The sequence below is a fragment of the Pyrus communis genome, chromosome 9 (genome assembly GCF_963583255.1).
Source record: "Pyrus communis chromosome 9, drPyrComm1.1, whole genome shotgun sequence".
In the NCBI taxonomy this organism is placed as follows: domain Eukaryota; kingdom Viridiplantae; phylum Streptophyta; class Magnoliopsida; order Rosales; family Rosaceae; genus Pyrus; species Pyrus communis.
This window is the reverse complement of record NC_084811.1, coordinates 1451988-1476842: the sequence shown is the minus strand read 5'-3', so window position 1 is coordinate 1476842 and position 24855 is coordinate 1451988. Positions and strand designations below refer to the sequence as shown.

Here is a 24855-nt window from a genome sequence, read left to right as displayed (position 1 = left end):
TTTAGGCATATATATTATTTGATATATAAATATATATATTTCATCTTCAACGGAAATTTTAAAAATGTCACATGGACATATAACAATAATAAATAACATATCATTTACTCCAACCGAGATGTCAAAGATGGCATGGAAAAGAAGGCTAAGCTAACATGGACAAAAAGATGTAAAATATGAAGCTGCCTTCACATTTGATTTTTGCTATTTCCAAAGGCATTTCACTTGTCTTACCTTAAATGAGAACGTTTTGTTGAATTGCCGTCAGTATTCAGCAATTCCACCTTGGTGACCACGACTCTTGAAACCTCATTTTCATTTTTTCGGTTGGTCTAAGAGAAGGAGATGACAACAATAGTGCACTACTTGAGAACGTGGAGGTGGGTCACGATTTATGGTCAAGACGGAAAATGTGGCGACAGAGATGTAGTTGTAGATATGTTAGTCTTAGTGGGTCGTTGGCTCCACTTGTTATCTCCTTCTACGACATCATGTTGTCGTCGTCATATTTCATATGTCACTTGGTCATCTCTGCCGCGTTCCTTAAAATCGGTGATTTGTGCCCTACAACCTGTATGTAATAATGTTTTTTGAGTGCAGAGTTTGTAGCTCAAGTGATTAAGATAGTTTAACCTGCAGTTGAAGTTGTGTATAAAAGAAACGCAATGTTCTCAAAAAAGTGTCTCATTCATTCATTAAATTAGAAAATGTCGTCTCGACTCTTGAAAACTTTTGTTTGTTTTTCATTTCCAAACTTTGTTACATGTTGCAGCAAAGGTGCTTATAGCCTTTCCGTATATACATAATTGATCAAAAATAGCAATTCATAAACATATATTATTCAACCCATGACGGAGAAAATTGAACAAAAAAAAAAAACTACTCTTTGACAAAATTAAACTAAAGCCTGGTACAGGTAAATAATCAAGATTTCAGCAGATACAGCAGTTAGCCATAGTAATTTCAGAGAACCTCATGAGCGTCGAGGCGGTAGAAGCTGATGTATGGAGACCTTTGGACAGTGAGACGAGGAAAATCCGGTGTTTGCAGGGGGTAGAACTTGTAAATCTTTTTGTCCCTAGCAATTCTCTGCCGATTTTTCGCCTCCCTCCTCGCTTCCAATAGTTGCTCCGTCACATACCTTACCAGGGGTTCCTTTTTCTCCGCAGCTAAAAATTCATCCTCTTGTATCAATTGTTCAAGTAAGAACTCCTTAAGCCAATTCAACTTCGTTTCGTTACCAGAACGATTTTCCTCTTCTTCCTTGACAGCCTTGTGATCGTAATCTAAACAAGGCACTGAGTACCGGAATTTCATGGAACCGTCTTCATTGATGCGTTTCAAAGCAGCCCGTCTTTGTGTACAGCCCAAGACAAATATATTAGGAGGAGATTTCTTCATTGCGATCTCGTGAACTTGTGTGTTTCTCTTGTCCAGAGGAATGTACGGAAGCCAGTCCATCTTCATCTTTTTCATCGGAATCCTAATAAAATCTTCGTCGCCACCATCCCCGGGTGCCTTGGACTTGAAGAAACCGAGATCATGGGAAGGCGGGGAAGGCGATACAATAGCCAACACTAGAGGGATCAAAACAACTCTATCATCACTATCACGAGCTTCTTCTGTTGTACCAAACAGATACACTTTGTTCTTTTCTCCAATAATTTCAGGACAGAACTTTCCCCCGTCTTCGAATGCTTGTTCGAGATTTGAGAAATCCCAGGGCCTGGATTGGGAGTGTTCGTGGTTGTAAACCGACTCCCATTGATCATCCCATGCTGTTCCAACAGGAAAGGCGACCTTCCACAGATCCTCCATGTTTCGGGACGGCGTCTTCTTCATCCTCTTTAGCAACGGCTGCTGCTGCTGCCTGGTGTCTGGCATGTAGCTGTTGCTGCAGCAGCTGCTGCAGCGATCAGCTTCTTCCATATCTATATTAATCTCTCTCGCCGCTTGCCGCTTCCTAGATCCTCCTGCTTCTTTCCGCATTGTGCATGTTATTTCTTTTTCTTTCACTCTCTTCTTTTTCACTCAACGAATCGCTTGAAATTCAAGGAAAAAAATTGTTCTTCAGATGAATATTACTGTTGAGACGCATATTTTTATTTATAGCTGTTCCTAAATCCTGAGTCAAGTAGGAAAAGGAACATTTCCGTAGCTTGCCCTAATCAGTCTTTCTTGATTCCCAAGCTTTCTCAATTCAAGTCGGACAGTTTGGTTTTGGGCCTTTGCCCTAGTCTTAATTGAATCCAGTTTCCGACCTAAACAAGTGAAAACACAAAACCGAGAAATTTTTCATCGTGACCGGAACAAGGATGGTACATCACGTGCTTTTATATAAGTGGTGAAAAATTGTATTTTTTTAGTTATTAACCTTTTAACACACATATCCCACTATTTGTATAGTGACATGTTGTTCCGGTCACATTGAAAAATCTCTCCACAAAAACACTAAAACTAGTCTAACTTTAAGGCATTCAAGTGGCCTAAAATTTGAAATAATTGGGATTAGGTGCTGACTTGACAATGAAAAAGCTCTTAACTACTTAAGCTATACGTTTTTTTCTCCTCGAATAGCGATTTACGTAACATATATTTTGGTCAAATTTACCAACCGTTTGATTTTGTTTTTATTTTTCTATACAATGTAGACTAAGTCACTCAGTAAACAAGTCAGAATAGTGCGATACTTCATTTAGGTGATCTCACTTGCAGATGAATACCCAACCCTTCACTAAAAGAGCTAAATTTGATATACTATGATATATTGAGAGAGGTAAAGAAAATGTGTGTGACTTACAGATAATAAACATTACCATCCTATAAAATCTAATCGATGACGGACATTGCCATATGAGATTTAAGGGATGGCAAACTTTTATTCCCAATTTATTTGTAGTAACTGTATATTGGAATTCATCATCACATTAATTTGATTATAACAACAACAAAAAAAAGTTCTTGAATTTTGATTGTCATAGACGTTTTGTATTTGGGAATGATACTGTCATTCTCACTAGGACTTTCTCGATTTACTTCTACGACTCTCCTTTCCATCCTACAATGTTTCAAAATTATTAAAAGGGTGGTGCTATTCACACAATTAAATAATGTGTCATTAATAGAAATGAGCATGTTCATTAACACTCAAGTAATATTTCAATCATCAACTTCTATGTCATTTAGTTTACAAAATTTTGTGTATAAATTTAGTCTCTTTAGCACTACTCTTCATTAGAATAATCTACTTTCTAGCCTGCCTTTTAAAAATCAACTTTGAACGGAAGAAAACAATAAAATCAGAAATACCATTAATTTAATGTTGTCAAAATTTTATTGTTCACCTTGATAAAGTATTTCGAATTAGTTAATTCTTAACAAAGTTAATAATTGACGAATGACCTAAACAATAGACGGTATTATTGTGCAACATTTCCCATTGTAATTACTTGGAAATTGAGGTGCCATCTAAAATTTGATTTTTCAGACCAAAAAGAGACACAAAACCAACAAAGCTCTAGAGTCTAGACCAGTTCAATTCCTGGTCCAAATACCAACTTTCAAAGTCACCTCTCTCTATCTCTCTCTCTCTTTCTCTCTCTCTCTCTAAACTGAAAATGTCGGACGGGGCTTTAACGGTCCTCGACGGGAGCCACCTGAGAGCCGTCGACCTCACTCTGCCGGATGCTGACGCCAGCTTAACGGGAGCTCAGGTCCTCGACCTCGCTGTCTCCAAAGCCTCTTCCTCCCTCTTCGGCCTCTCGCTGCCTCAGAGCCTCAAGTCCTCTGCTTTGAGACGCATCAGCCTCCAAGAAGACGACGGTTTCCGAAGCACGGAGCTCGATCGCGCCCAGGCTCTGAAGGTGATCGGCGAGTACATCACGGCGATCGCCGATGAATTGAAAGGTGCTAAATTTAACCTGCGTAAATACAATTGTTAATGTTAATTATATACATTGCTTGATGGATTGTGGTATAATCCGAAAACGAGGGTCCGATGAAGTTTTAAGGATGTCTTGTGTGATTTAGGATCTAATAAAGTGAGGATCGGTAATTGATGTAGTACTTAAACGAGTTTGAAGAAATTAAGGTGTAATTTTAATATGAATTGTTGTCGTTTGACTTTGAACCTGTTTGGTGGCTAGAAATGTGGGAAATATCGACATGAAAAACACAAGGAAAATACATTTTTCTTGTTTGTTTTGTTTTCCCTTTCCTAAGTGCTGCTGAGGATGCATGAAAATTTTCGTCCTCGGGCTCTCCGATACATGAGGGCGAGCCTTGGAACAACGGAAAGGTTGCTCCTTTGTGACCGAATGGTCATAGGTTCGAGTCATGGAAACAGCCTATTTGCACAAGGGTAAGGGTACAATAGACGTTCTCCCAACCCTCGTAAAGCAGAGAGCCTTATTGTCTTGGGGTCTCTCTAATACATATGACTTGCTTGTTCTTTCGTGCTGACATGATGAGAATCAGTTGTTTTCAGGCCCGAAATGGAATAAGAGGTTTGAACTTTGAAGTACTTAAATGACGGATTGACAGAAGTAACTTGGTTGTTTAATTTAATGTATAGTTTTATTGCGTCATTTGGCGGATGCAAAAATGCTTGGCAAGAACATAAGTTGGTTTCAGAGAATTTTGATTGTATAATGTAGGACGTTGGACAGCTTAATGATTTAATGATTGGTTGATTATGCTGGTATTTAGTATTATGGTGAACTGAACATAATGCATGCTTATTGCTTATGCTGAAATTTTGTCTTCAATGTTCAGATGATCCACTTGTCGTATCTGTCTTGGACGGATACACTATTCGATTGTTTTTAGAGGACGAGGATGATTTTGCAATGTTAGCAGAGAATCTGTTCACTGATCTGGATGTAGAAGATAAAGGAAAGATCAACAAGAATGAGATCCAGAATGCGCTTGTTCACATGGGAGTTGAGATGGGCGTTCCTCCCGTTTCAGGTTTATCTCGAATTCGTTGCTTTGGCTGTTAATTCTATGATTATTCAAATATACATATAGGTGCGTTATGTGTAACTGAATTATGAATTCTGCACAGGCATTAAATTAAGGTTTTCTTGAATTTGGTTCCAAAAAGTTCTTGTATGAGTCAAGCACTTCTTTTGGAGAAAAAGAAGAAAAAGACTGCGCTACTTTCGGTCCATGAGTGGCTTGTTTGTTGCGGGATATCTATGTGGACTATGCAGTGCAAAAGGATCAATTTTGGACCACATTAAAATTGATAGGCAGACAGATTTGTGAATTGACTTTATAACTCATCTTCTAGCATCGCCTTCTCTTTGTTTTGTATATGTTTGTTATTGGTCACCTTCTCTTACTTTACGGTGTATTCTTAGTCCGTGCTGTATCCCAGCAAGTGCTAGTATAGCTTGTTATCGGACTTCTAATGCTGCAGACCTTTATCATACTAATTGGTCACATTGTTGTTTTGTGTGGTGGGGGGTGGGGGGGGGTTGGGGTTGAACCTTTTTGGTTTGGTGCCCAGATTTCTCCTTTTGTTTTCCTCAACTTGTTTAAATTTGGCCTAAAGTACTTTGAGCATTGAGTGTATTCATATTTTCCGTTTTGCAAAATTGTGAATCAAGAATTACTACAAGGCTCATTTACAATAATTTAGCGTTGGCACATTTTTCGTTTGTACGTATTTTGAGTGATTTTAACAACTAACATCCATTCGTGTGAACTTATATTTGTGGCATATTATACATGCATATGCATGATGTTTTGCTCATATGCTTTGTTCTATGCATATGGGACCAATCACCTGGATTCTCATCTTCCGTTCTTTCGTATATTGCATCGCTCTCAAATTGGAGTGTCAGTTTTCATAGAGTCGATAATTTACAAGGTGCAATTTAACAGAATTTCCTCCCCTAAGTGATATCTTGACGAAACACGAAGCTGATGGGGATGAAGAACTGGGCCAAGCACAATTTGCTCAGCTACTCCAGCCTGTCCTGCAGGAACTAGCCGAGGCCTTGGCTAAAAAGCATGTTGTTTTTATCCAGAGCATCAAGATTGTCAACGGTTCTAAGCTAAGAAAGGTAGCTCCTTTTCCCCATTATTTTATATGGTACCCCTCGTTACCTGGAGAACTAAAAGAAACTTGCTTAACATTGGTAGCCAGGTTGACCGAGAATTTCAAACAGTTCGGATTATGCTAATCCATGTCGAGTCAACTGGATTTTATAACTTTCGTCAACTGGTTTTTATAACTTTCCTTGATGGAAACAAATATATCTTGTCTAGTGGCCTTTTTTTATTGTGAAAGTTCAAGGGTTTTAATCTTTTGTTGTGTCGATTATGGGTTTTAGTCTTTTGTTGTGAAAGTTCAATGAAGTCTCTAATAAACTGCCGAAAACTATGCAGCTTCTGGCTGATGAGAAGCAATTGAACAATGTCGTTGAGAAGATATTGCATGAAGATCACCACGGAAAAGACGGATTGGGGAATGCAGAAAAAATTAGGAGTTTTCTTGTGAAAAATGGGCAAGAGTTGGGTCTGCCACCATACGAGGCCGAGGCAGTTGATCTTTTGTATGATGCAGTGTTTGATGATCTAGACGCAGACAAGAGTGCTCCGGAAGACAAATGTGGAAATCTTGTGAAGGAGATACTCGAGAAATTCGCAGATCAGCTGGAAGCGAGTCCTGTTTTTTACAATGCTTGATCATGGAGTCTCAACCCGGCAGAGCTTCTTGTTTGTGCAGATAACACATTTCAGATTATCATTCGCGTTCTTTGAATCCATACAGCCGGAATACGTACGAAATTACGATTTGTAATATGTTTGTGCACATTACTTTGCGTCGTTGAATTTTGATAGCATGATTGGTTTAAGCTGAATTTCACATTACTTGAATACAAGGATCTGATACAGATTGCTTTCTAGTTCAACTGCATTATGTTTTGGATTATCAAAGTGCTTATGAAATACCACAAGTGATGCACAAAATTTCACGTGACCGACCGACACCACTTCGATCGAAAAGGTGTTATGGAAAGAGCGGAGCTGTGACATCCCACATCGTTCAGGTGAGTGATCTTTATATGTATATTCTCATCCCTACCTACCACGAGGTCTTTTGGGAGCTCACTGGCTTCGGGTTCTGTAGGAACTCCGAAGTTAAGCGAGAAGAGGGCTAGAGCAATCCCATGATGAGTGACCCACTGGGAAGTTGCTCGTGAATTCCCAAAAACAAAACCGTGAGGGAATGGTAAGTCCAAAGCGAACAATATCGTGCTACAGTGGTGGAGTGGGCCCGGGAAGTGATCCGCCCTAGGCCGGGATGTGACATTTGGTATCAAAGCCTAACCCTGGTCGCGTGTGTGCCGACGAGGACGTCGGGCCCCTAAGGGGGATGGATTGTGACATCTCACATCGCCCAGGGGAGTGATCCTTATATGTATATTTTCATCCCTACCTAACACGAGGCATTTTGGGAGCTCACTGGCTTCAGGTTCCGTAGGAATTCCGAAGTTAAGCGAGAAGGGGGCTAGAGCAATCCCATGATGGGTGACCCACTGCGAAGTTGCTTGTGTGTTCCCAAAAACAAAACCATGAGGGAATGATAAGCCCAAAACAGACAATATCGTGCTACAGTGGTGGAGCGGGACCGGAAAGTGATCCGCCCCGGACGGAATGTGACAGGAGCCGCATGTGAAAACTTGCCAGTATGTGATTTGATATGTCCCAAAATCCTTGGAGGATTTGGTCGAGCCAATTGTTAGCTACAAGGCTATAAGTCATTGTCCCATAAAAATATACACTAATGAATACCCTGCACGTATGCGACCTTGTTTGAAATTGCTTCTTTAAAATGCTCTTTTCTATAGAAGCACTTTTAATAAAAACGCTTTTATGAGAAGTACGTAGAAGTTTTAAAAAAAAAAACAAGTGTTTCTTGAAAGAAAAAACTTGAAGCTCTTCCTAAAAGAATCACACATTAGATGCTTTTATACAAACCACTTTTAACATTTTCTATCAAATATGGTTAACAACACGTTTAAAAATGTTTTTAAACTAATTGAAAAAAATTTTAGAAAAAATACTTATGTGTCCCAAAAGCACTTAAAGTGTTTTTGCAAGAAGCATCAATTATATACTTCTTGTAGGAAGCACTTAAAATTATTTTCTATGATTCACTTGCATTTTTACTAAAAAAATGATTCCAAAACATTTTCACAAAAAACGTTTTCAGTAATTTTAAAAACAATTCCAAAATGAGCCTTATATTCAATAATTTTTTGCCATGTCTAAATTATTCTTCACATGTTAATGCGTTATTGAATCAAGACGGTACAATAACAATAAAATCGTTTCACATAAATTGTTTTCCGTGAACAGAGAGATGGGCAGGAAGGGAAAAGCATGTAGTTGGTATTTGGATCGGCTGAGCATCCACGTAAGGGTTTTGTAGGTGAGTCTTTAACACAAACAATTCTGCCACGTTACCATCCAAAGTTTTTAGCCACGGATTCCACCGTCCGTCATTAAAAGCCCCTCCATCAACGCTATCATCTCATAATTATAATTTAAATATCATCATCATCTTTCACAATCAAGTTGCCAAGTTGAAACGATTGAATTAATATATTCTTTATGCTTCAAAGAATCTTGGTATATATCTTTTACATTTGCTTGGGTTTGATCCACAAATTTTTGGTGATTTTTCAAATCATTTCTAACCACATGATTGAATAAATAAGCAGTAAAACAACAGGAAAAAAAAAGGAAGTTAGGGATGCACAGGAGGAGGCAAGGGAAGAGTGAAAAGCATTAGGGAGTGGTTCTCATTGTGCTTGTACTGTAAAATTTCACTATAATGTTTCTCGTTCTAATGATGTTGCACGTTTTAAGCTCGATTAAGATTAACAAGTATACAATGAATGAGCGAGAGATACTTGGCTCTCTCTTACAACAATCATTCTCTTCTTATATCTCTCTTCAATGGATATATCTCCGATCGTATGCAAGAATCTCCCGAGCATTAGCAATAGGCAATGGTGGGAGCCACCAAAAAGATGAAGCTTTGTTAGTTGCAAGTAAACAACTAACAACCATCTTATCAACCATTGCAAGGAAAGGGATTGCGAATTACAGGCAGAAAAAAAAGCAGAGGTAAAGGTACCAAAGATCAATTTTTGCAAGCATAAAACAGCATAACTCAGACAAGCACATCTCCGATTGACCGCCGGTTGAAAACAGCCGGTCTCAACATTCGGGACAGGTCGATACTGAAATTTGAACCCGAAAAAAAATCTTATACAGAATCAACTGAACTCATAAACTGAATAATGCTAAAGATAGGGAAACAAAATACAAAGGCAATCCTAAGGTGGCAGATTTAACTAACAAGCTAGATATTCAACGGGAGCGGAATAAAAGCTTCCCTCCTTATTGTCCACGCACATGGAATGTGCCCTGCTATCATAACCAGAACTAATGAATACTATATTTTCCGGTGCAGTTTTGTCGGACCCTTCATTCTTTGCCATCAGCAGCACGCAGCGAACCAAGTTGAACTGGGGCTTGGGTTCCGACAACCTTAGATGAGCCATACACTGAGAGGTCAGCGCCTTGTTCCTTCTCTTTCTCAATCTGTTCCTTGATCCAGAAGTATGTAATTCTCAGACCATCCTAAATGAACAAAATGAAAATGTGAGTTCAAACTATGCCGTAAACAGGGAGCAAACACAAAACTGACAACAATAAACCCCGACTTTAAAGAAACTCGGTGGATTTAAGAAACTGCAGAATGGGTACTCTCAAGCTATTTACCTTCAACCTCATGGTAGGAGCCCAGCCAAGTTTCTCTTTGATCAGTGTGTTGTCTGAGTTACGACCACGGACACCCTCTGGCCCAGGAATGTGTTGGATAGGCAGCTTCTTGTCCTCAAAGCTAAGAACGATCTCAGCCATCTCATTCATGCTAACCATCTCATCACTTCCAATATTCACTGGCTCGCGGAAGTCTGATTTCGTCAACCTAAATCATGAAAGAGAGGACATAAATTACAAATTTTAAAGGGGTTTCATGTGAAACCCAACATATACCTAATAAAATTTGCCCCAAGAAGAACAAATAATGGAAGTTTTTGTACAAGGGCTACGTTAATCTACCATACAATGTTGTAAGGTTCTGCAGATATAAATCAAACATGTAACAGAAAGAGATTTAAACAATGTAATAAATTCATTTGTCTTCATATCCAGCACTGTCATACAATTACTTGCAGAAAATGCCCTCTTAACACTTTCAACGAGAACTTACATTAAAATGCAAAGGATTCAAAACCAAATCCATAAAGGTTTAAGTTCTATGATGACTATTATGATCAACAAAACTAGACTCCACAGAGCCTTGTGAAAACAGAAAAAAACAATCGACAACATCTAAGAAAGTCAAGTCTTTTGAAGCTTAAACCCTAAAAAAGAAGTTTGGTTCAGCTAGAAAAGTTTTGAAACGAAAAAGTGATAGTAACAAGGTTCTTACCGAAGTACACCTTCTACACATTCATCAATAAAAGTGAAGGATCGGGTCTGAAGTCCATCTCCCCACATCTCAAACTTATCAGTAGCAGTGAGAGTCTTTCTGCAAAACGCAGCAGGAGCCTTCTCCCTTCCACCTATACAACAGATACAAGTGAGCAACACAAATTAGGATAAAAAGCAATAGAGCATGCATACTTATCAGCTATCATTGCAATTCAAGTCACCTTTCCAGGTTCCAAAAGGGCCATAAATGTTGTGGAACCTTCCAATACGGCACTCAATTCCAAAGTCTTTGGTGTAGTGCTTGCACAATTCCTCAGTTGCAAGCTTCTCCAGGCCATAAGCATCTTGAGGCTACAATAAAGGTACAAAAAGACTGAATTCATTTAATTCGTCCAAAACTAGAGACCAAAACCATAACCGTAAAGTAACATACCTCTGCAGGCCAGGCATCAGACTCCTTCAAGCTGACATTGGTTTCCAGCTGCTTAAACTCAGGGTAAATACAAGCACTAGAAGCATAGAAAAACCTGCAGAAACCCAGATAACAGATAGAGAATTTGAGTATTTGAGTCCTTCAAAGCCTTTTGGAGTTAAAGTCCCAACTTTCCAACTCAAACATAAAGCATTCATACACCACATCAAAGTTATAACTGCAAGTTTGGGAGATCAAACCTCTTCACGTCATTGATCCTAGAAGCTTCGACCATATTGAAACTAATCATGGTATTGTTATAAAATATGACAGAATGGTTGGACTGAATGAAGCCCATTCCGCCCATATCAGCTGCGAGGTTGAACACATGGTCAACATTCTTCGTAACCTTCAAGCAATTATCCATGACCCTGAGGTCGGCAAGATGGAATTCATGGCAGAACATGTCTTCGGTCATGTGCTCATTCTTCTTCCAATCAGAAGCAATAATGTAATGACCCTCATTCTTCAATCTCCGGGCAATGTGGGAGGCGATAAAACCACCTGCCCCGGTAATGGAAATTCGGAGCTTTTCAGAAGGCCAATAAGGCTCCCTCTCGAGGTTCTCATAGGTGTACGCACCATACTTAGTTTCGCCGGTACTTCCCATTCTGAAAGATTAGATACACAGGAAAAAGATTAGCACTTTCGCATTACAATTTATGAGCCCTTACGGATTAGTTAACTTGCTTTGCTATACATGCTCAGAAAGTCATTACTTCTAACAAATCATTTAACAATATAAACGAAAACGAACCCCAACCTAACCAACATGAAAATTTCACCCACTAACTAAAATTTCACATCCACTGAGTAGATATTGCAGAGAAATTGAACAATGAAAAAAAATAAAAAATAATAAACCACCCAAGAAAGTTTGGAAAAATGGGAAAAGAGTATAACCAGTACCTACACAAGCAAATTAAGATCAAAATATCTACAAATTAATGTAAAGAAAGTATAATTGACCATTTCAGAACCAACCCAAATGAAAACATCATCAAATCACATGGAAAAACAATTATATCTTCAAGATTTTGCTAAAATCAAGTAGTGTATACAAAAGGAATGAAATTTTAGCAGACAACTAGATTCACTCCTGCTATACAAACCATCAGAATTCCAAGAATTCAAGAACAGAGAATAATGTTGTTAGGAACAAACCCATCAAATGTTACAACCCAGAAAACCCATCAAATGTTACAACAATTGGAACCAGCATGTGAGAGGGAGAGAGAGAGTAAGTGAGAGAAACCCAGAGAACCCATTTGGGAATTTTACCTGGACAGAGCAAAAGTTTGGAGCTTTGAAGCTTTTGAGAAGTTGGGAAGAAGAAAATGATTGGCAAAAGCTGGGTTCGGAGGAGATTAAAGGGGTTATGATATGGGGGTATGGGCTCTCTGGCTGTAACGCTCTGCTACTATATATAGGATATATGAACACAGCCAACGATGCAACGCCACTCGTTCATTAATAAGAAAAATTAATGAAAATGGTTTAAAAATTTTGAGTTTTAACGATAAGGATAACATAAAGGGTAAAGTTAATATTATCATGATTAATTTTTTAGTGTGAAAATGTGATTTTTCGTTAAAATGAATAGTACCTAGAGTTTTTTGTTAAAGTTTCCTTAATAATATCATGGGTTTTCCATAAATTATTGAGGGAGAGATAGAGAGAGGCAGTATAAAGCGGAAAAGGATCCTTGCTAGATTTTTTTTTTTTTTTTTTTTTTTCTGAGGATTCCGGGGACCTATGATCGTGACCATTGATTGTATATCATAAGGTCAGTTTTTGTTAGGTACTAATATTTAATTTTAAATTTTAAATGATTTCTCACCGCATGATATATGATGAACGGTCACAATTAGATCCCCAAAAAAAGGATCCACCGGATCCTTTTTCCGTATAAAGCTACCAAACTTGTACCACCACGAAGACATGGATTTGGTCAGTTGGTTATGAGTGTTACTTCACATATCGTTTTGCGATTGAGGTCAAATTTATCTTGTAAAATTGGTAGAAGGTTCTATTAAGCTATGAATATTTTATATACTAAAATTTTGTCGGTTAAATTATTCTTTGTTATTGATTTAAAAATTAAAAATTTCAGAGTTATATCGAACCAACTTAAAGAGTCTCATAAATTAGATTACCAAACTTACCACATCTTGCATATGCATATTAGATCATTTAGCTAAAAAATGAGGTTATTTTGAGTATTTTTACAGTCGAGTTTGATTCTCTTTTTTACCAAACTAGATTATATTTTTATCAAAAACTTTATATGGGTCTAAAATCAGAATTATCACGACCCAATTTGAGACAGCAAACCCCAAACACCTCGAGCGCTGTTTATGTGAGAAGTATAGGGAGAGCCACGCGGCAAACATGGTAAAGAAGAATATGTGGTAGATGAGGATGAGGAAGAGCACGGAGAGCAAAGTTCATCAGTAGCTTGATTACCACGTTGTTTGTTTTAAAATTGATGAACAAAGAAAATAATTATTTTCTTTAAATCAACGTCCAAATAAATAATTATTTTTCTTAAAAATCACTACGTTTTTCAGGGTAATTTTGCATACAAATACGAGAGTGTTTTTCAAAATAAAATTAATTAGGGTTCAAGAACAAAGTTTGGGTGTACAAAAAACCAATCATCGTGAAATTCTGGGGTGGCTTCGTAATGTACGGATCGTAGTGAGAGGGCCATCACTGGATGGGCCCCACCACGTGTCCAAAGGAGAAAGTTCATAGAAAGATGGACTGAAAGTGCAAAGGCCTGTTTTTGTTGGGGCCCAAATGAAATTACCCGGAAGGTCCTCTGATCTTAGCAGCTTTCATTGCTTGCATACGTAATTCTGTGGATCGTCCGATTGGTTAAGAAAAAAAATCTCAACCGTTCATTTTTTCCTAACCTGAGTAATCACTCTCCCGACTTCACCGCACTCTCACCGTCTCCTCCGCCCGAACCGAATCGACCTCTCCTCCTTCCTCAGTCCTCCCACATCAATGGCGTCACCCAAATCCATTGCCTGAATCGAGCTCTCGATCTCAGCCCTCACTCCCCCTTCGCTGCACAAGGTAAGAAATTTCTGCGATATAAACTCAACCAAAGTTCATGGAGATTGTTTGATTATAGGGTTTCTGGATTAGGGCTTTTGAAATTAGGGATTTTGAATAGGATCGCTGAATTAAGGATTTTGAATTAGGATCCCGAATCTTAGGTACCGTTTGGTACGTGGAATGAGACGGAACGCAGTGGAACGTGACGCAACATTCCACGTTTTGTGCATCAATTTGTTACGCGCTGTCTCGTGGAACAGATTTTAGTCAAATTTTTGTACCAACCTCCTCTCTGGAACGACTTGTTCAAGTACATGGAACACAAAATTATAACTTTTTGGACAACAATACCCCTTCTCTTTTTCATTAATTTCACTTTAAAATTAATGAAAATTCCAAAGATTTATACATTTATTCACAATTAGCATTAAATATTCATCAAAAATCGAAATTTACTTCAACAGATAAATTCTAAAACTGAATTCTCTTGTTTTTCCGGGATAACAAGCTTCTTTGATCGCACATCAAATTTTTTGAGAAACTAAGTGACAAAAAACCCAACAAAAAGCAATTTTCTTTGCTTTTGATTTCTTTATTCAAAGAAGAAAAACAGCATGAAGAGTACATCAAACGTGTCATTTAATCATTCGTTCAATTCCGACATGAGTGTACACCAAACCTAGCATGAAATCTCCATTCCGTTTCGTTTTGTTCCTTTCTGTCCCGTTCTGTTCTATTTGATCTGCGCACCAAACGGTATCTTAGCAAATTCCCGAAATTCGGGGATACCTAGATTTCTGGGCTTTTTTTTGGATCGAGTTAAAGAGTGGGCCGTTTGGGCGTACATTAGCACACGGCTCATAAGAAACTATGAGCCCGTTGGGCTATATAATAAAAAATAAATAAAAATAAAATTAGGCATTCGATCGCAACTAGAAATCGCACGAAATAAACCACCGGAAAAAGGATATTTGGTACTGCGAAGCTGAATCGGAAGCTCAGATTCAAACCCTAGAGGTATGCTGATTCCCAAATTGATTTGATACGCCGTCGTTTTGCAACCCTAGATCCGTCAAAGTTTCATTTTTTCTGCTGTTGTCTGATTAGTTGGAATTGCTGCGTGTGTGAATTTGGTCTTAATTTTAATTTAATTTTTTTACTGTTAAATGTTTTGTTTGGTTGATTTCTGATTTGTTTATTTGTATTGTTTAGATTTCAGACTGTCAGTTTATGATTTGAACATTTGGGTGTTTGATTTTTCTGATTGAATGCAGAATTTGAGTCTTTGATTTCAGCTGGGAAATTTTTTGGATCCAGATTTTGTTTGCAGGGTGGGAATTTGGCTAATCATTTTTCAGCTAATTTTGAATACTGAATTGGAACTGTTGCCAACTAACTGCATCGTCTTCATTTTCCGATTTTCGATCACTGATATCACTTGTGTGAATTATGTTCTCATTGACATTGGCATCGTTGATTCAATTATCTTGGTTACATTCATCTTTATACTGGGGAGTTCCAGAAAGTTTGCGTCGGTTTAAACATATTTGCTTATGAGCTTGATATCTGTCTATAAACATGATATCGTAGTCATAGAATTGTTCCGCTAGGATTGAGAAGTATATCGGTGGGAACTAGTTCTGTACATTTTGTAAATTTGACTTTCCGATGTGGTTGATATCGTTTTTTCTTCTTTCTTGTTGTAGTCGATATTAACTTAAAATGGCCGGCAGAGCTAACATCCCCAATAAGAGTTCAGCGCTCATTGCCATGATTGCTGATGAGGTATGGATAGTCTTTTTCGGTAATATTTTGGTTGAAATCTGTTCTTGTATTCTCGATTTGTCGTTCTGATGAGATGATTGTTATCATGTATAGGACACTGTGACCGGATTTTTGCTAGCTGGAGTGGGTAACGTTGACTTGCGAAGAAAGACAAATTATCTTATTGTTGATTCAAGTACGTTATGAGCTTTATTTATGCGCGAGTGTTGAAACTTCATTTATACTGGTCGTCTGTTTCTAAATATTTGATGCAGATAGGTTAGCTGATGGACCAAAATGCCAGTTCTAGTATATGATTAGTAGTCTATTAGTCAGGTATTTTTGCGGTCTAATCCTGTGGGTAAGTGAAAGGAGGAGTAAGGCAAGGGGAAGGAAATCTCAAACTTCTAGGAAATGAAATCTATCTGAAATCCCTTCTTGTTTATCAAGAAAAAACAAACAATATAGCCCGTCATCATTCATTAATGAAGCAAGGTGTAATATTACATTTTGGTCAGTTGCGTTTTGGCTGCAGTGACAGCGGTTTGGTGTTCCTTATGTCTTTCTTCTTAAACGAGAATCACAGAACTTGAAGTTGGCCCACAGCCTGGTCCCTTAAATAAAAAGCCTACTTTTCTTTCCTTTTCTGTTTTTTTTTTTTTTTTTTTTTTTTCTGTAATTCATTAGCTAATAAATTCATATTAATATTTAAAGCAAGGTTTATAGAACGGTGGTAAGTTTCTAACAGTATGTGCGTCCGGTTTTCTTCTCAGAAACAACAGTGAAACAAATTGAAGATGCATTCAAAGAGTTTACAACAAAGGATGACATTGCAATTGTCTTGATCAGCCAATATGTAAGTTCTTTCTCGTACTTAAAAGTTCTTCAACCGTTATGAATGCGCCTTCTCTGGTTCTCAAGGCAATATGCATAGTGCCCAAGCACTTGCCCAACCTTTTAGAATCTATAGCAATCTTTGTATGTAATTCAAATGTATGCATTTCTTCCAAATCGGATGTTGGTTCAAGATTATTTCAAAGGGAAGTGACCCTGTTCTTCTCTTACCAGGTTGCAAACATGATAAGGTTTCTCGTCGATAGCTACAATAAGCCGGTTCCAGCTATTTTGGAAATCCCGTCCAAGGATCATCCTTATGACCCTGCACACGACTCGGTTCTTTCACGAGTGAAGTACCTCTTCAACACTGAATCTGTGGCATCAGGAAGGCGGTGATCATCTAGTCTTTCGATATGTTTTACCCGAGAGGTTGCGAAAAATAAGTATTGCTTTCGATACTATGTGTGTTTTTGCCATTCTGTTCACACCAAGTTCTGTACTCTTCACTGATGGTTGGTTGGTATGTCTTTGTATTTAGGTTCCTTTGTTCCTAAAACCTTATCTATTAAATACCAATTCAAATTGTGTGTCATTTTATTCTCCTTGTAATGATCACCATGTCAAGGGACAAGTCTATTATTTATACATGTTGCATTTTTTGGTGAATTTCCACATGGATAGAGAAAAACGCTGCAAACTGCAAACCTCAATACGCAACTAATTACACCTTATTACGTAGAAAAGTTGAAACACACGATATTACGAGATTGGTTTGGGGCGCACTAGTGTGGCGTGTGTATTCCAGCTCAAGTAGCTGTTACGTGGCGTTCTGGTTTAATAATTGATATTACAATATTGAAGCATATTATTAGAGTTAGACGTCACATGACGGTGAATCTATTTTATGCAAGTTACTCTCTTACGAGAGAACCTTTGTTAACTCACAGTGATCGTGAATGGATTAGCTTGAAAGTAAATGAAAATATTTTAATTCTAACCCAGATCATCAAAGAAATATTCAAAGAGCCGCCACCAATTTCCACATTATTTTCTTTCACCAATGAGATGAGAGATAAAATATTGGCCTCATAAAATATTAATATACAAAAGAGGTCTCGATTAATATGAATTTATATTCTCTGCATGTCTGACTCTGCGGAATTTTAATAACCAGAAATTTGGACTCTTAATTTGTGTGGAAGAGAGATTAGAGTTCTTAATTTGTGTGAGGTAAACGAACGAAATCAATTAATGAAGACTTTTAAATTCAATTTGAGAAATTCAAATTGTCTGATCTTCGAATTTCGAACAGTAAGATTGGAAGAAGACCTCTATTCAATTAATCCTAGCCAATGACCACACACACTGTCTGTGTGAACAATTTCATTTTGTTTTTTGTTTTTTTTATTAAGAATTGTGATTGGTTTTTTAAATTTTAAAAAGAGTATGAAAAATTAATGGTGAGATAATTTCTCTTAATAAATGCATATTTTATCATAATATTTCATAATTACTATTTTATCCTTCTTATATAAATATTGTTTATCAAAAGTAAGGGTAAAATAAGAAAAATAGGGATATAATTGTCATTTTCTCAAAAGATACAAAATTACTATTTTGCCATTTTATGTAAGTATTGTGTATCAAAAGTGAGGGTAAAATAGAAAAAAGGTAAAAGATACAAAATTACTATTTTACCCTTTTCATATATGTATTGTGTATCAAAAGTCAGAGCAAAATAAAAAATAAAAAAAAAAACAAAAAATTGACAAGAATAGTTCTCTTAATAATAATAGTATAGATAACATTTTTCTGGCCACCAAATTAAAAAAGGACAAGTCTTTTATTAATTATTATTTATTTTAAATTCATTTGGGACCCCTATAGGATAGAGGTGGTGGTAGCACAAAGAGAAAGAGACAAAAGGGACTTTTTATTTGTCCATTGGGTGCCTTAAAAGAGAGAACATAATGGACCCCACAAAAAAATGGGCCCAACAAAATGTGTGGGGGTAGTTTAGTGTTTATCCACAAATGGACGGCGCCAGCATGGCTTCAATGCCCATCCACTTGGAAAGGCTCCTTTGCAGTCTTTTCAATTCGCTCATTGCCTCTTGTTTTTTTTTTTTTTTTTTTTTTTTTTTTTGGGAAAAAACTCATTGCCTCTCGTTTGGTATGCTTTTTGTTTTTGTTTTGGATGTGAAAGAAGAGGTCGTCTCATTCTATCAACATGCATGAGAAATGAATTTCTAGGCGTTTAGAATCTTAATGGTATTTTAGGTCAATTATGTATTGTTACGTAAAAAAATAAAATGTATTTAATGAGAGTTAAGATAAGAGTTTGTTGAAATCTTTTCATTTCATGTATTGTTTGTTTTGGCTTAGATTCGGAACGTAACAAAAAGTCGTTTCTTACTATCAATGTATATGAAAAATGAGCCCCTTCTGAGGAGTGGGGAATTTATGTTCCCTTGAACAAAAGAAATCAAAGCAAAATATGTTACGTAATGTAAAAGAGAGGAAATTGAGACTTTTTTTTTTTTTTTAACAAAATCCAACTCAATTGAAATCAATATTAGCTTTTCTAACTAGACGATGATCTAACCACTCTAAACATGGCAGAGGAATCAAAGTCGAGTTTACCTTGATTGAAACTCTTACAAGATTTTCTAACAAACAGTGATAACAAACAAAGAAATTAAATGATTGAAATCTTTATAAGTTTTTCTGACAATCATTAATGGAGAAACTTGAATATAGAAAAACGACATATTTCTCCGATCAATGGACCTAATGAATGCGAGGACTAAAATCAATGGAATTCAAACACATTCGATCAACCAAAAGGAAAATTTCCCTATCCAAAATTCTTTTAAAGTTTTCTTATTTCAAGAACCCCACAGAATATTAATCATCCACGTTTAATATTAATTTAGGCTAAATACCAAATAATAAATAATATTCAACCAAAATATAATGACTTGTTGTCCAACTTTAAGGATCCAAATCGGATAAAATCCTTGACCAAAACTAGAAAGCAAGACAATAGGAGAGAGAGAGAGAGAAACAGAGAGAGAGATGGATAGGGTGTTTTCAGTGGAGGAAATGTCCGACCAGCTGTGGTCTTCCACAGCGCCGCCGGACAATGGCGGAGCCGACGACGACAACTTGTCTAAATTGAACCGAAGCGCATCGGAGTGGGCCTTCCAGCGTTTTCTCCAAGAAGCTTCTCCCTACTCCCCCTCACCCTCGCCGACGCCGCCGCCACCTCCGCATCCTTCTTCTTCTTCTACAGCTCACCATCACGACCAAAACGACGTTGAAGAGATTAAGATGATCAATGCCCACCACCACAACCCCACTCACACTCACTACAACAACATGCGGCCGCCTAATGTCACCGTCGATTCCGATGAGTACCGGGCGTTCCTGAAGACCAAGCTCGACCTCGCCTGTGCCGCCGTGGCTTTGTCGCGGGAGGTTCGTCCTTTCTCTCTTTCTGGGCATTTTATTCTCATGGTTTCATTTTCTGTTTTGCTCTGCTTTTCCGAGAAAATATGGTCAAAGTCAGACCAATGGGTTGGGAATGAGCTTAACTTCTGTTTGGTTGCTGAGAAAGTTGAAGGAAACAAAAATCGGAGTTTTAACGAAATATTTTCGGTAATGTTCACTTTTCAACGAAAATGATATTTTTACTCTAAAAAATCACTCCTGATACTATTCATTTACAATATTTTTTTATCTTTTGATTAAAATTAAAAGTTTTCAAACTATTCTCATTAGTTTTTATTAAAAAAAAAAATTGAATTTGAAATCTATCATTTATTTATTTTTGTGAGTGGAATGTTTAACTCAAGTAAGCTGCTTTCTACTTTGTGAATTGACAATTCAATATTTAAAGTTTCATTCTTTTTGTTTCTCGCTTTTTCTCGGTATCCAAACAGAGTCTTATCCCTTGGGATTGTTTTTTAGGAAAACACTACAATTCCGTTCATAAGCGTTTTTTTTAAGAAGTGCTTTTATTATAAACGTGTCAAAAAAATTATTAAAAATTCGAGTTTTTTTTTTCTTTAATTCTCCTCATTAAACAATCTGAATCCTTAAAATTTAATACAACGGTTAAAAACGCAGACGCACTATTATAACTTTAGCCTTTGGATAAAATTTTAAGGATCCGAATTGTTTAATGAGGAAGATTAAGTGGAAGGCCTGACAGGTGCTTCCCAAAAAAGTACTTATACACGAAGTGTTTATAACTGGTTGGTTGGTTAACTTGGTTTGTTCGATACGCTTGAATATTATTTGACGGAGCTAAAATGGAAAGGAAAGGAAACTTACTGCCACAAAAGGATGAATTGTCTGAAAGCAAAAGCAGGGCTGCTGCCCACCATCCGTGGATGAAATCCAACGGTCAAAATATGCGTCGACACTATAGCCTGTAGGTACTCAAGAAAAATCGCTTAGCTACCGCGTATTGCTAAAACTAAAACATTAACAATTGAAACATGGTTTTGAAGTCCGAGTGAAACCGAACAGATGAATGTGTTTTCCCAGAGGAACTTTCTGTGGTAGGGTTCTAAAGATCAAGTAATCTTTTGGAACGCCAATTTTTTGGTAGAAACAGAGTTAAAAGCCATTCCTTTTTTTTTTTTTTTTTTTTTTTCTAGTAAAACGCCGATTCTCCTGTTGAGATCTAATTCGATCTTCATGAATTTCTCAAGAATTTTTCTTACGAAGTTATGTTATGTATTGACAAAGTGCTCACTGATATGTTCTGGTCGTGTCAATAGGGATCGTTGGTGACAGTACAAGAATCTGCGGCTTTAGCTAACAGCGGATCACACGCTTCAAGTACTTCACAACTCGGATCTGAAGCCCCTTCGAAAGGTTTCCATTTGAACAAAAACATGTTCATAATTCGCATGTACTTCTGCTTTTGTGCTAGATAACGTTGTTAGAATGTCATATATTTTTTTTACTATTTTTACCTATGTAGGAGCTGGGTATGATTTATCCAGGTCAAATGATAAGAATGCTCATGCACCACTTGGTGCCATTCCTTCGTTACCTGCAACGAAATATAGATCCGCTATCCCAGAAAGGCAGGCAACTAGCGGATCATCGAGAGAAATGACAGACGATGAGGAAGCTGAAGGTGAAACTGCAATGAATGAGAACATGGACCCTGCTGATGTCAAACGCGTGAGGAGGTAACAGCGGCATCTGATTTTCTGGTTGTAACAAGCACAGCCTAATCTCCATCTCTTAATTATTGATTCAAATGTTTGGCTTCAAATACGTTTGGTTTCATTGCCTTTCGCTAATTCATCCCGCCTTTTCCAGAATGCTGTCTAATAGAGAGTCAGCTAGACGCTCGAGAAGAAGAAAGCAGGCACATTTGACTGATCTTGAGGGACAGGTTTGTTCTTTTTTTCTCGGCTTCCTGTTTTATCTGTCTTTTGGTCTTCTATGGATTTCCTAACGCAATTTTCTTTGTAGGTATCTCAATTAAGAGTCGAGAACTCCTCTCTGTTGAAGCGTCTGACTGATTCGGAGAAGAAGTACAACGAAGCGGCTGTTGACAATAGAGTTTTAAAAGCTGATATCGAAGCATTGAGAGCAAAGGTAACCCTGTCTTCAGAACTACTCGAAAGTTAAATGCCTTGGTAACTGGTTCCTCGAAGGCTCTTAGAATATGAACCGGAAATAATCATATAAAATTTGTTACTTCATTTGTGACTAAATTCCAGGTAAAGATGGCTGAGGAGATGGTGAAAAGATTTACTGGGTTGAACCCCATGTTCCATGCTATGTCAGAGGTGTCATCAATCGGCATGCCACCATTTGATGGAAGCCCTTCAGAGGCATCAATAGACGCTGCTGTTCCGGAGCAAGATGACCCAAATCATCACTTCTTTCAACCTGTTTCTAATAACCCTATACCAACTCATGACCCGAGAGTCACGAATGATTCTGCAGACGTTCCTTCTGTTGAAAACGTGCAGAAGAATTCTGCAGCAACATCATCAGCAGATGTGTCGGGGAACAAGATGGGACGAACACCTTCCCTTCAGCGAGTTGCTAGCTTAGAGCATCTGCAAAAGCGGATAAGGGGCGGAAACCCCTCCAATTGGGAGCAATAGTTACAAACAGAGTGATCTATGCACGAGGAAAGATTGATTAAAGGATGCTTTGAACAACCATTGTATTGCCTCTTTACTTTTGGATTAGTCATGTAAACAATGCTATTCTTCATCTGTACCACACTGAATTAAACAGTTCGATACTTCTAGCACTTTCAATTTTTCTTGTCATGCACGGAACAGATTATACGCTCATTTTCGTGGCCTTCTTTGACACAGCATCAAATGTTACAACTCGAACAAATTCTATAGGAAAATAAAGAATAAATCATTCGACGCTGATCTACAAGTCATTCGGAACATATTGCTAATGGCTTGAAGTTTGAACCGAACTCCAACCGGCTTTGTTTTCGATTCCCTTAACCTTCATTTCCTGTCTTACCATCTCCACATCCTCCCACCTTTCAGCAAAAGCATAAACGTTCGACAACGCTACATAGTCCTCACTCTTTAGAGTTGAATCCACGTTACTCTGAGTGGACCGTACACGGAGCAGTTTCTTCCCCACCTTCTCTCCCATTGCAATATCCCCATGGAGGTTGCAAGCACTTAGCAAACTCCTCCACAAGACGGCATCAGGTTCAACTGGCATCCCTACTATAAACTCATAGGCTTCTTTCAAGTGCCCTCCGCGGCTAAGCATGTCAACAATGCAGCCATAGTGTTGCATCCGAGGCACGACATCAAACTTGCTCTTCATCAAATGGAACAAATGGAGGCCTTCTTCAACAAGACCCGAATGGCAACAAGCCGAAAGCAAGCCGGTGAAAGTCACTGCATTGGGTTTTATTCCAGAACCCTGCATTACATCCAAAAGCTCCAATGCTTCATTTCCCTTGCCGTGAATGGCTAGCCCGGTTGCCATTGCTGTCCAAGTCAATACGTTCTTCTCTTTCATTCGCTTGAAAACGGAGAAAGCGCTATCAACACATCCGCATTTCGAGTACATATCAACAAGGCCAGTCCCCATAAACACATCATTGTCAGGAACACACATTGTCTTCTCCACATAACCATGTACACAAGCCCCAGTTTCCAACACGCCCAGCTGAGACGCCGCGGAAAGAACACAAACCATTGTAGTATCCGTAGGTTTCACCCCACGAACATCATCCAACATATCCCGAAACAACACCAACGCATCACGGACACTCTCTCTTTGCGAACAATACCCCGTGATCATTGCGTTCCACGTAACACAATTTCTCACATGCATTTCATCAAACACATTCCGTGCCGAAACAACATCGTCATTACTACCATAAAAATGTATTAACGTTGTTTGCACCGAAATATTTGATACGACATCATGTTTCACAATCCGACCATGTATCTGTCTGCCTACTAACAATGTTGGAACCGAAGGCAATCTAGCACAAGCTCCAAGAACAAAAATGTAGGTAGAATCATCAAAAACTAAGGTTGATTTAGAAACCCAATTGGCAAAAACAAGAAGTGAATCACTGGGTCGGGAGCATCTGATCAAAGTGTTTAGGAGGAACAAATTTGGTCCTTGAAAGTGTTGGAATACCAAATAGGCATAAAGGTTGGTGCTTTTTGGGGATGAGAAGGCAGAGTATTGCTGGATGAGTTTGGCATGGAGGGAGGGAGATTTGAGGCCATTGGTGATCAATTGGGCATGGATTTTTTTGAGTTGGTGCGTGGATTTTAGGTTTAGGTTTAGGAGAAAGAGAGCTCTGGCTCTTGGGAGATGGTGCATGTGAGTTCTTGGAAGTGAACTTGAAATGGAGAGGCTAGCTACCAAGTGCTCTTGCTGAAGGGAAAAGAAAAAAAAAAAAAAAAAAAAAGCTAATAAGTGATGAATTTTATGATGTTTGAAAATAATGTAGACGTGAGTTAGATCAGTTTGTTAAATGAACATATTTTTTTTCTTTACTCAAGTTCAAAGTTTATTTATAAAAATTGCCAAAAAAACCTCAAACAAATGAAAAGACGACCATGAGACCAATATCAATAAAGTGGGATGGGCTAACGAAGACGTTGGGTGTCATAAGTTTATTTTAGAGGCAACTTTTGAACATTTAATAGA

General features: G+C 37.9%; 6 protein-coding genes across 6 annotated transcripts; 3 read left to right on the top strand and 3 right to left on the bottom strand.

The window, feature by feature from the left end:
• Window positions 1-963: 963 nt before the first annotated feature.
• On the bottom strand, window positions 964-1989 carry LOC137745423 (protein HEAT INTOLERANT 4-like). Its single transcript, XM_068485385.1, has one exon. It carries the CDS (start codon window positions 1987-1989, stop codon window positions 964-966), a length of 1026 nt encoding a protein of 341 aa, XP_068341486.1.
• Window positions 1990-3535: 1546 nt separating this feature from the next.
• LOC137745265 (uncharacterized) lies at window positions 3536-6923 on the top strand. The gene is made up of 4 exons (XM_068485183.1): window positions 3536-3906; window positions 4774-4968; window positions 5890-6071; window positions 6397-6923. The coding sequence occupies exons 1-4, from the start codon at window positions 3618-3620 to the stop codon at window positions 6694-6696; spliced, it is 966 nt and encodes a 321-aa protein (XP_068341284.1). The 5' UTR covers window positions 3536-3617; the 3' UTR covers window positions 6697-6923.
• A 2274-nt stretch (window positions 6924-9197) lies between these two features.
• LOC137745129 (GDP-mannose 3,5-epimerase 2-like) lies at window positions 9198-12413 on the bottom strand. Its single transcript, XM_068485016.1, has 7 exons — window positions 12278-12413; window positions 11197-11607; window positions 10958-11051; window positions 10746-10875; window positions 10523-10655; window positions 9808-10015; window positions 9198-9666 (listed from the first exon to the last, which is right to left on the bottom strand). The coding sequence occupies exons 2-7, from the start codon at window positions 11604-11606 to the stop codon at window positions 9511-9513; spliced, it is 1131 nt and encodes a 376-aa protein (XP_068341117.1). The 5' UTR covers window position 11607; window positions 12278-12413; the 3' UTR covers window positions 9198-9510.
• A 2527-nt stretch (window positions 12414-14940) lies between these two features.
• Window positions 14941-17251, top strand: LOC137745127 (V-type proton ATPase subunit F). The gene is made up of 5 exons (XM_068485015.1): window positions 14941-15079; window positions 15769-15847; window positions 15941-16022; window positions 16600-16682; window positions 16895-17251. The coding sequence occupies exons 2-5, from the start codon at window positions 15785-15787 to the stop codon at window positions 17057-17059; spliced, it is 393 nt and encodes a 130-aa protein (XP_068341116.1). The 5' UTR covers window positions 14941-15079; window positions 15769-15784; the 3' UTR covers window positions 17060-17251.
• A 2403-nt stretch (window positions 17252-19654) lies between these two features.
• LOC137745126 (light-inducible protein CPRF2-like) lies at window positions 19655-23047 on the top strand. The gene is made up of 6 exons (XM_068485014.1): window positions 19655-20142; window positions 21453-21549; window positions 21659-21872; window positions 22006-22081; window positions 22162-22287; window positions 22413-23047. Exons 1-6 carry the CDS (start codon window positions 19741-19743, stop codon window positions 22803-22805), a joined length of 1308 nt encoding a protein of 435 aa, XP_068341115.1. The 5' UTR covers window positions 19655-19740; the 3' UTR covers window positions 22806-23047.
• A 56-nt stretch (window positions 23048-23103) lies between these two features.
• LOC137745125 (pentatricopeptide repeat-containing protein At3g18970) lies at window positions 23104-24528 on the bottom strand. The gene has a single exon (XM_068485013.1). The coding sequence runs from the start codon at window positions 24523-24525 to the stop codon at window positions 23113-23115; it is 1413 nt and encodes a 470-aa protein (XP_068341114.1). The 5' UTR covers window positions 24526-24528; the 3' UTR covers window positions 23104-23112.
• Window positions 24529-24855: the final 327 nt, after the last annotated feature.